This window comes from Asterias rubens, chromosome 10 (genome assembly GCF_902459465.1).
Source record: "Asterias rubens chromosome 10, eAstRub1.3, whole genome shotgun sequence".
NCBI classification, from domain to species: Eukaryota; Metazoa; Echinodermata; class Asteroidea; order Forcipulatida; family Asteriidae; genus Asterias; species Asterias rubens.
In genome coordinates, this window is record NC_047071.1 from 4737257 (window position 1) to 4749572 (window position 12316).

A 12316-nucleotide genomic window follows, 5' to 3' on the forward strand; every position below is an offset into this window, starting at 1 on the left:
CTTGCTGCTTCTGTGCATGAGACAAGTTCTCCACAACGTCTGGTAAATTCTCCAAACAGTCAAGATCTTGGAAGGCAAAACCGTGTCTTGGACTGGCAGGCAGAGAAGTATTGTTACACTCTAAGTGAACAATACAGACCGAGATATTAACCATTGCCCAAAAAGTACAATTTATTTGTAAAGCGATGCGTTATAGTCGCGCTTTTATTAGTCATGACTTTGACACTAGTCACACTAGTCGCCCAAGCTTCCAAAGACAAACAATCTAAGCACACATTTTTACGGCTTTCGTTATAAATGCAAAAAGCTTCAGAACACATCACGACAAAAAAATACAATAAATTTGAACACACCAAGTTTACCTTGAGGGGAATTTGTCGCAAATTGATCTTCTGCAGCATTCTCAGCAGGATGGTTAATGCCTTTCACCTCAGCATCATCCTGCACCAAACACTCATCGTTGTGTCCATCCATTATAAAATCAGTAACATGTTGACCATCAATGTCCAGCTTGTCTATGGTCGGTGATCGTCCTGGACATGGGTCAGGATTTGTCTTAGAAGATGAGGGGATGTCTGTTGATGTTTGTCCACAGTGGAGGTTTAAGAACTGTGTTGAGTTCTTTCCAAGATTCTTCCTTGTAATTGGGTGTAGAGATGGTTCAAAGGAATTGGCGTATGGGAGTTTGGCAAGAGGGGGCGGAGTAGGGGCTGAGGCGAACATAGTGGAGGGCAGACCTGAAGGGAAGGGGCTAAGATTAGGATCATTATTCAGTTCAGTTGGGGCTGTGGGGAGTATGATATAGGGCAGAGATGAAGCTAAGGGGCTTAGTTTAGGAGTCAAATTTGGTTCAGTTGGAGCTGAAAAGAACGTTGAGGCGGGCAGAGCTGAAGTTAAGGGGCTAGGATTTGGAATATTTTTTAGTTGGGTAGGGGCCGAGGAGAAAATCAGATTAGAGGGCAGAGATGACATTACAGGAATACTGTTTGGTTGGGTCGTAGCTGAGGAGATCATCGTAGCAGGCAGAGATGATGAAGAAAACGGGCTAGGAATAGTGAGGGTGGTTGATATGTTCCTTTCCAAAAGCTCCTTCTGGTTGTTGCTGTTGTTTAAGTTGGCGTCTGTAGTATTATAAGGAATCTTCGGTGGGAAACCTTGAGCGTTTAAACTGCTCAAAGGATGCTGGCATTCTGATTTTGTCCATTGTTGCTCTTCTTTAATTATCTAGAAGTAAAGTGTTTGCAAAAAAACCAAATCATGGGACATGAGGGAGTCATGTTTTTCATCATAAAGGTACATTTTTAATGTCGGGATGGCTCATCAGTAAATTCTTCCCTGCTTTTCACCGCACTTTGACCCTGGTTCGATTCCCGGACCCTAGCCATGCATGTGGATTGGGTTGTCAGTTCCTACCCGATCGCGAGGGGTTTCCCTTAAACTGAAATGTTTTCTTTGTCTTCTTTACAAAAGTTAGTTTGTGTTTCTTAGGAATTTTTAGTAGGCGTGTAGGAATGCTTTGCTGACTATCTAACTCATTTTATTTAGGATCAATGTGTTGTGCCATCATTCATATCCATGTAACTTTGTAGCATTAGGATAGCGTTACTAATAAAGTCTTCTCTAATAATAGGCCTACTATTATTAATTAGTGTAACTGTAAGTGTTTAAAACTGTTTACACTTTTTACAGTTAGTTAGTAATAATATTAATATGACTTTCATTTTTCTCATCTACAGTATTCACTTGTCTGGAAACGTAATTTGTATACCACTCACTAAAAATTATAAGGCCTCACCTAATAATAAAACATTTTACTAAAGTCGATGTCCGTGGTTCAACAATAATTTAAATGCAACAAACGAATAAGGCAAACAATTATGGCAATAAATTATGGCAACAAATAAAATGACAGTTGGACTGGTTGCGGTCAACAAGCCTGCAGATGATAGCGTTCATTTTCTGGACGAACTATAAACTGTTTAATGACTTGATTGATTTAGCTAACATCTACTCACCACTGTTTCGATACAGCAGCTGTAGTGTAGTTAATAAAACCATGGAGGTAGAAATAGAAACCCTGATAAAACTTATGTTGTTAATCCGAAAAAGATGTATTTTATGTAGTCTGTGTGCTGACGACCGCAACAGACCGTTGTGAGTACGCGGCGGCGCTACGACACATATGCATGCTGCAGTGGTTGTTTTGGGTTTTCTGAACTATTATAATTTGTATCTTGTCTTCCCATTGGCTGAGGTCATTAAAAGTTTAGAAAGCCACGCCCAGTCACGAGCTATGGATGAATGGCATCGGATCACGCACGATCTATGAGTTAACATAATAAAGGCAGTGGACACTATTGGTAATTACTCAAAATAATAATGAGCATAAAACCTTTCTTGGTGACGAGTAATGGGGAGAGGTTGATGGTATAAAACATTGTGAGAAACGGCTCCCTCTGAAGTGCCATAGTTTTCGAGAAAGAAGTAATTTTCCACGAATTTGATTTCGAGACCTCAAGTTTAGAACTTGAGGTCTCGAAATCAACCATCTAAACGCACACAACTTCGTGTGACAAGGGTGTTTTCTTCTTTCATTATTATCTCGCAACTTTGATGACCGATTGAGCTCAAATTTTCACAGGTTTGTTATTTTATGCATATTGTTAATATACACCAACTGTGAAGGCTAGTCTTTGACAATTACCAATAGTGTCCACTGCCTTTAAGTGTGGCATTGTTCAGTTATCAAACCCCAGAGAATGTTCAATCTTGCTTCGCTCTAGTTCATGCCGTGACGTTATGCCATGGTAGCATACATCATGCGAAATACCTCTCGATAATTAACTTTCAGATACAATTAATTATGGCACACAAACATGGTTCGAAATGAATTTGTTACGTTTTAAACAAAACCAACCAATCAAAGAGTGTTCAAGTCTTCAGCAATAACTTCAGACGGACTTCCCCCATCTGAAGTTTATTTAAAATTAAGAAAACATCGCACAAATGTTATTTATCTTCATTTATTATTTGCTCCAAATTAAACATATCAGTAACTAAAAAGCACACACAAATGTTTTTTAAATATATTTTTACGAAGTTTATTTTTCTCAAAATCAAACAGACTAGTGACTAAAGAGCAACAATAACATTGGTCCTTTTTATTTCACCTGAATTAGTTTTAAAAGGAAAGTATGGCAAAAAAATGTGACCAGTAAAATGAAGCTATGCATCCTCATGGCAAGTAAAATTTAGAAATGATTTCGAAATGAAAAATACTCTAGTCTTACATTTTTTTTATTATAGTATGCATAACCTTCTACTAATGAAAATCCAATAAACGCTGCCACTAAACGATTTTGTTACTCACAAACTACAGTAATACTTTTATCAGTAAAACATACTAGATAATGCTACATCATTTTATGTAACCAAATACGATGCAAACTGAGGTTGTAAGGAGGAAAATCACAAGTTTAATAGGATTGTGCTTTCCAATATGATTTTTTGGTTTTGGAATGTTTTTCATTCCCCATTTGGCATGTTTTTCATTCCCCCTCATCACAAGAGGGTAAGGCTGTGTCTGACCTGGGGGCTACGGCGCTGGCTGGATCAACCCATGCCAACAGTCGTAGCAATAGCTGTAGCCGCTAGTTCGGATACGGCTTGACACAAGTATTGATGTTACTTAGCAAAGTCTGTCCTGAGCCAATATGGCTCATCAGGCGGATGTTTAGATCCAGTTTCCTTGACAATAAACGACTGAAAATATTTATATTTCCCCTGGACAGGAAGCCAGTCTATGGCAGGTTAATCCCGGATCCCCACCTCTCTCCAGTACCCATTTTTACTCCTGGGTAGAGAGAAGCAATTATGATAAAGTGCCTTGCTCAAGAAAAGTGTCCAGATTGACCAGGCCACGATTCATACCCACATTCTGTAAATGACAGAACTTAAAGTTCACCACCCTAGACCACTCAGCCACGGCCAGCTGGCCACGACATCCTGTTAATCTAATCACACATTGTTAACAAAGGGCCAAGAGTCATCAATATGGTACCCTTTAATTATGACATCATAAGGCACACAAGATAAGTAGGGTACCACTTGGTTTTATCAGCAGGTAACTGTTGATTTTCCCCTCTAAATAACACTTTATTGCTAACAGACTTTATTATGAGAAAAAGAGATTCAGCTTAAATTTGTTTCAAGTGACTTAAATGACAGATCTAAACGGGGTTGTTTTGTTCTAGAATTCTCTCTAGCTACATTTATTGACCTGATTAAACATTGTGGAATGTTTGCTTAAAGTTAAGCATGTGTTTTCTTTGTAGTCAAGGATCTAGACACGAGGTCCCTTAAATTGTTCCCAATAGTTATTAAAAAGGTGCGCACAAATGTTCAACATTCAATACTTTACTTGTTGTTACTTTACATAAAACAAAGTGTTTGCACTAAACATATGACGAGAAGCTGATAGACAGTAAACTGTGCTAAAAGTATTTGTTTCTGCTAAGAAAAATAAGCAAGGAACCAGCCATACGAAATTAACTTTAAATTACATTTTGACTGGTTACCCGTTTCTACTGCATGCATGTATATTCAGCAAGATTTCTCTGTGCCAAATATCTCTTCTTTTTTGCAAACGGTTTTATGAAACGTAGGAAATGCTACTACAAAAACCATCTTAACTGAAAAGTGAGAAATAGTAACTCGACTACCAGATTAGTGCAAAACCAAATACTGATACAGAAGGTATTTAACTGCGCTATCCTCTTGGTAATTTCAAGAATAGTATAAAAATTCAGCGATTACAAAACTGTGAGGTCTGTTTGAGAGCATTTAGTTGGTTGCAAGGCAAAGGCGTGGAAACAATTGGTTCAAGTGCCTCAGTGTAGACTAAGGCTTGTGTTTATCTTCAGAATTTAAGTTGGTCACATGGTATTATTCACCACTAAGGTATCGAAAAAGAAAAAAATATCCTAAACAGGACAAACAAAGGCAAAGGAAAAAGTGAGAGCGATACAGAGAAATACTATTAAATAGATTTATGGTGTTCCTTCCTTGGCTACAGCAAATGGTTTATCCACTTCTATAACGCCACAGTCTGCGATTACGACTTCCTGTTTTGGAGCGCTGTTGTTCACTTCGGTATTTTCTATTTTTCTCACAACATCCTAAAGAAAGGGTTGAAAAGATGATAAATATGTTACAATATTTGCAAGATCAGCATGTTTCTCCACTCCGATATAACCGGACTTTCACCTATGTTGCACCCCAAATGTGGAACAACCTCCCAGTATCCATTAGAAATTGTAACTCTTTGCGTATTTTCAAATGAATCTCTTACACGTATCTGTATCAAATGTAATATGTTGTAGTATAGTATCATTGGTTTGCTCACTTTATTTATTTGATGTTAAAGGAACACATTGCCTTAGATCGATCGAGTTGGTCTTTAAAAAGCGTTCTGTAACCGTTCTGTAAAATCGATATGGTTAGAAAGATGTTGTAAAAGTATAATACAATGATCCACACAAATATGCCTTGAAATTGCGTGGTTTTCTTTTTACCTCGTCGACTAACACAGTCGGCCATTTATCAGAGTCAAATTTTTGACCGTGTTAGTTCACGCCGTAAAATGAAAACCTTGCAATTTTGAGTTATACTTATGTGGATCATTATATTCTACTTTTAAAACATCTTTCTAACCATATGCATTTCATAACAAACAGTTTCAAACACTTTTTATAAACCAACTCGACCGATCCAAGGCAACATGTTCCTTTAACAATTAATGATACAGGATTGAGAGTAATTTAGTTCAGTAAACACATTCTCACCATTCCCTCTATGATTTTTCCAAAGACGACGTGTTTGCCATCAAGCCATTGAGTCTTGACAGTTGTAATAAAGAACTGAGAGCCGTTGGTGTCTTGTCCAGCATTGGCCATGCTCAACCATCCAGGTCCATAATGCTTCAACTTGAAGTTCTCGTCATTAAAGCGATCACCATAAATGCTCTTGCCTGAAAAGATTTGAAAGGGTAAAGATGTTTGTGAACAAATGTGCACAGGTATCGGAACACAGACATTGTCTTGATCAAAGGGGTGCCCTGATATCATCTTCTAATCTAATAATTCACAATAAGAGGCAGTTGCCTTCGTACACCTTCTCCTTGTGTTGGTGCCCCTTGAAATGTCTAGTAGAAAGTTACAGTCTCCTTATTGTTTTAGGAAAAATACTCTCAAGTAAAATTGTTAAAGGTAAACTATTTGGAAGTCTTGTTTTTAAATTTTGTAACAGTTGAGACATGTTGTAAGTAAGTTAACACTTTGTTTTTGGTGAAAGTTACCATGTTTGACAGTTAGTGGAATTCAAACAGATCTTGCGATTGGTGCTTAAACACAGATGTACAATGGAACTCCGCTTCAATAACCTTTGACATTTATTAGACTTACCACCAGTCCCGTCACCCTTTGTAAAGTCTCCTCCTTGGATCATGAAATCTTTAATGACTCTGTGGAATTTGCTCCCTTTGTAACCGCGGTCAAGTTTTATATCCTGTGGAGAACAAACTGCAACTAATTAATGTTCGACAAGTATTTACATTCACAATAAGTATAACTTTTTGTTTTTTCTTTTCGTTTATGCCAACACCAGAGCTTGGGTCTGGTGACCTAGATACAGCACCACACTAAAACAAGAACCAAAGTGCATAGCCATGATAAAACAGATGTGAGCCTAAACTTACAATATCAACAGATTTATCAGGTTCATGAGTAAACAATACCCTAAAACTAAATTACTAACTCACCGTATCCTTTTCAAGGTTGTGTAAGTTGGCCAATGTTACAAAGTTCTTGACAGTTTTAGGGACAATCTTGCCAAAAACTCCGATGACGATTCTACCGACCTCTTTCTTTCCGATTGTCATGTCAAAGAAGACCTGGAAAATAAATATATAAATTCATTTAGTCCTTTGAAATACAATTTGGAAAATAATCCAATGAAATATTGGTATTTTGTGTTGCTTTATTTTGATTTAATATTGACTGTTTTAAATTTGTATGCAGGTGCAGCTGCAGTGTATCTTCATTTTTGTTTGTTAAAAAAATAACCGACAGAATTTGATGGTAAGAAATATATCCACAATGAAGTTTAACGACCCCACACCATATTGCATGAGTGCATCCTGCTGTTATCCAAACTGCCATTTCATGAAAGTATACAAAGTAAAACCACTTTTTCAATCCCTTTAACTTATTAAGTTTAATTTTAAACAAAAAGGACTAGGGCCTAGCTCATTTAAATAAATTAATAAATTAAACACTTTTTTATTTCATAATGAATGAAAAGTGGTTGCCGGATATTGTATAATATCAAATGATTATCCAAGATATTTCTTTGTTTGGTAAAAATTGGTATGGTGACAAAATTGGTGACAAAATAGTGGGATAAGAAAATCTTTCCCTAACCTAACGAATGACGTCTATTTATAGTATTTATTAAAATTAAATCTAAACTAAACGAATGAAAAGTTGTGGCAGGATCACAACAGTTTAAACCAAAACAACTATTTGTATTAAAGCAAGGGCAAGGATAATATCGGGTAAATTGCCTACTACTAATTATACCATGATGAGCGCCTACCATTAGTCTTAGCTATTAAGTATTATATAACACCCAAGCCGATCCTTGCCATTTGATTGGAGGATTGTCCGTCACGTGATAGCAAATAAAAGTACCATTGCACGCTGAGTCACTCACCGTGCTTTTTCGTTCCATCCGAAAAGTACCATTGCACGCTGCCAGCGTGCAATGGTACTTTTCGGATGGAACGAAAAAGCTGAGTAAAAACATCACTGCGTGCGCGTGTGTTTGTAACGCAGCAGTGTTACTGCAAGGAATAATATTTGTAAAATTACTAATACTAGCATTCGGATTCTACAATTAAAAATTGTAGGCCTACGCTTTGTTTGTTTTGAAAGTTGTATCTTTCAATCAAAATGACAAAGATCTACTTGGTTGTTATATAAAACAAATAATGAATGTTTTTCATTCGTGCAATGGTGCGAATATGTTCATTCGTTGAAAGCTGGAATGTTCCATTCAACTCGGCTCCGCCTCGTTGAATAGAACATTCCATCTTTCAACTCATGAACATATTCGCACCATTGCACTCATAAACACTCATTATGTGTATACTATTAGTATTATTCTTAGTTATCTGTGTGTGCAAAAAAGTAATGGCATTTGCCATTTTGACGAACTTACTTTTTGCGTAACTTTTGGTCCCTTCGCGGCTTCCGTTGTCTGCGGAAGTAGGAGGTAAACAAGAGCCACGAGGGCCACTGAAATAACCGCTATCACTTTCATGTTCTTGATGATGTAGTGAAACATGTATTAATAACGTTCCACAGCAAAACACAATAGTTTATTTGGCTGCAAGATTAAAAATTTGCACCAGTTTGGTCCACGTCGCCAATGCTTCAAGGTACCTAGACGTCTCAACATAAAAAGGAATTTAATATATTATTCTAAAACGCGGTACCATACTATTTTCCGACAGTAGAGAGACCCTCTATCTTATTAAGAAAAGGTAGAACAACACGGTTCGTTCAATAAATAAATTTTTGTATAACAACTAAATAATGTGATCTTCCAATATGGTTCAACATTTTAATACGTGTTCTATTCAATGAACTAATTCCTTTTTTCCTCCTTTTTCAAAACTGTTTAATTCATATGGAGGGGAAAAAGCAAAACCAAAAAACTTAATCTACACATTACATGTTTTTTGTTTAGAAACTTGGGGAGCTTGTTTTAAAATTCATTGCTTTTGTGACACGTGGACTTTCAAGTGTGACGAATGGCTGGCTCTCTAGGGGCGGGGCGAGTTGCGCTTGGGGGATGGACTTAGTTGTTGAACTTTGCGTTTGATATTTTCGGAAAAATAATGATGCCGTGAATTTTGGTGGGAATTAGTGAATTAGAAATCACAGAAATCGCAGTGAAATGCATTGAATTAGAAATCGCGGGCTGCGCTCGACCCTCTGCACCGAATGCAAATTTATTGATTATAACGGGTTCCAAAAGAACCATGTGCACACGGTGCAGATGTTTGTAATTCATTATTCATTTCTAATTAAAACAAATCTAATTGACTATATCACTTTATATACAATAAAGTTTCCAGTCAATACAAGTTGGGCCTTTCCCCGCGTATGTTTGTACAAACATTTTAAGATTGTTTTCTGTTTTGTTGTTTGAGCTGTTGACATTGTTGTTGGACCACCGCAAGTGATTGACCTCGCCCACAAACAGAGAGAAATGTAATGTCATTACGTAACAAACCCACATGGTGTGACGGCGGCTGCATTTTGCATCCAGCCTTTCGCTGTCTAGCACGTTGTACTGTCAAGGCAGCCCTCGGCACGCGCACCGCACGCGACACCCTTCTGCTAGACTGAGACTGGACTCGCCCCGTACCATTCAGTTGGCATCCAAGAGGAATATGGTAGGCTAAATTTTAAGATCAATTGTATGAAGTTTCATGCTTTTTACAAGTGCATAATTTGTCCACATATGGGCCTTAGCAGATGGACTTACAGTGAGGTTTGCATTATGAGGTTTGCATATTCAACGCATGTTTTAAAACTACAGCTCGACCCTTCAGTTATGTAGTCACCGGACATTCGGTTCACTAATTTAATTACACATCCATTGCAGTCTGCTATTTATAATGGACTCGCAAAGTTTTGAAGGTGTTTTTTCTTTTCTTTTAAATTTTGACTTTATAGAGGCTTCTTTTACTTCACCATATACGTATAAAATGGTTTGTCTTTTTTAGTGTGTTGGAAGTGACCTATTAAATTATCCAAATGTGCTGCAAAGATCGACAGAAGATGTTAAATCTACACATTGGTTTCTAGTCCCAAGCCAAAGGTTGGGCTAAAAGGTTTCATGATCATAATTGTCGTTTTAGATATTCCATTTTATCTATACATCTTGTTTTGTCCCATGAATTGTTGACAAAAATACTAAATTTCCTTTTAAACAACTATTTTTTGCAAGTTTCCAAGATTTTCCTTCCCATTTTCCCAAAGAGAATGAAGAAGACTAGAAGAAAACGTACAGTGGCTTATCGATGATTTATTACGCTTACAGAAACTAACTGTAATATTTTCAGAACATACAAATATTGATAAACTGACAATATGTTTTATATAATTTCGTTCAAAACAATGCATTTTATTACAGCTATAAAAACTCCATACACGGCTGACTAGCCCCATAAATAGGGCCAATAAATGATACTAAGTGGATTAGCCCTTAAAGGCAGTGGACACTATTGGTAATTACTCAAAATAATTATTGCCATAAAACCTTTCTTGGTGACGAGTAATGGAGAGAGGTTAATGGTATAAAACATTGTGAGAAACAGCTCCCTCTGAAGTGCCATAGTTTTCGAGAAAGAAGTAATTTTCCACGAATTTGATTTCGAGACCTCAGATTTAGAACTCGAGGTCTCGAAATCAACCATCTAAACGCACACAACTTCGTGTGACAAGGGTTATTTTTCTTTCATTATTATCTCGCAACTTCGATGACCGATTGAGCTCAAATTTTCACATGTTTGTTATTTCATGCATATGTTGAGATACACCAACTGTGAAGGCTAGTCTTTGACAATTACCAATAGTGTCCACTGCCTTTAGAGGGAAGGTACACGTTCGGTAATTGTCAAAGACCAGTCTTCCTACTTAGTGTATCCCATCATAACCATAAAATAACAAGCCTGTGAAAATTCGGGCTCAATTGGTCATCGAAGTTACGAGAAAATAATGAAAGAAAAAACACCCTTGTTGGACGAATGTGTGTGCTTTCAGATAATAATAAAAGACTTCTATAGCTAGAAGTCTTTTATTATTTTAGTGAGAAATTACCTCAAAAACTATGTTACTTCAGAGGGAGTCGTTTCCCACAATGTTTTATACTATCAACAGCTCTCCAATGCATGTTACCGAGTCAGTTTTTAAGTTAATATTTGTTTTGAGTAAATACCAAACGTGTACCATCCCTTGGTGGTGTACTTTATCACTAACTGGACTAAAATTTACAGTTTCCTTTAAAAAATTACAGTAAAAGTAATCATAAAATAAATATGCCGATGAAATAAATGATAACATGATATCTGAATATTTATATTTTGATTGACCCTCATAAGATAGTCTTATAATGATAAATTAAATATTTGCATGTACACAGTTTCCAGTACTTGAATATATCAAATATAAAAACTCCTTTCTTCTAATGGGAATTCAAAACTAAAAATTAACATTTATAGCAAACAATTAAGGGTTTTTGTATATTATTATTTGGTCATTTTGTTTTCCCTTTCAACAATTTTAACATTTCCCAGGGTGTGTAATGTTGAGAATTCATTAGTTTGGAGAACAGCAAGTTCCTTCAAGCACACCAACCATCCAACAATTTAGCAAAACATTACTTGTTACATTTTCGAGATAATAAAACCTAAATATTGATTAACATTTTGCCAAGGTTTATGTATTTGCCAAAATTGAGAATATTTTTGGGAAGCGGGAAAAAAATCCTCATTATGATAATTTACATGACCTGCCTCTAATTTCTGATTTGCTCATGTGTCAGTTTAGAGATTTTAATTTAATCGATGTTCAGAATAACAAAATCACAAAATGAATGTTCAGTAAGTCAATACAAAAGAAGAACTATTTACAAATACACAATGTTACTACATCAAGATCATTCAATGCTACAAATTAAGGAGATGTTGATGCACTTTTAATTATTATAGCAACTCTGAAGATATTCTCTAAGATTATAAACCACGAAAACTATTTGGTGCCACCCTTTAAAACGGAAGAACAGTTTGAAAGAACAAGAAGATAGTTAAACATGAATCATTTATTTAAAATAGTTTACAGAATGGAATAAATGTCATCAGAACGAATGTATCCATAATTTTTTACGCCTAAACTAAGCATTTAAGATACTAGAATTAACTTTTTTATTTAAAATGGAAATATTTTAAGGGAAACACTCGATGAAAGGTAGTCCCATCCAACTCGGTTTATCAAATGTATTTTCTGGGCCAAATTTCACCAAGCAAACATAATAAGCAAGATACCCGAGTCACACTGGTTTAAGATTGTACTTTTGTTGGTAACCTTCTTACTGTAAGCATTTACAAATAACTTCCACCAAAGCCCATGATAACTAATCAAGCCTAGCAAATATTGCTGAGATTAAATTAAAATGAGTAAAAATGCTC

At 36.2% G+C, this 12316-nt stretch overlaps 1 protein-coding gene across 1 annotated transcript; it reads right to left on the reverse strand.

The window, feature by feature from the left end:
* Positions 1-3291: 3291 nt before the first annotated feature.
* On the reverse strand, positions 3292-8502 carry LOC117296027 (peptidyl-prolyl cis-trans isomerase B-like). Its single transcript, XM_033778874.1, has 5 exons — positions 8278-8502; positions 6818-6949; positions 6462-6564; positions 5844-6028; positions 3292-5177 (listed from the first exon to the last, which is right to left on the reverse strand). Exons 1-5 carry the CDS (start codon positions 8401-8403, stop codon positions 5049-5051), a joined length of 675 nt encoding a protein of 224 aa, XP_033634765.1. The 5' UTR covers positions 8404-8502; the 3' UTR covers positions 3292-5048.
* Positions 8503-12316: the final 3814 nt, after the last annotated feature.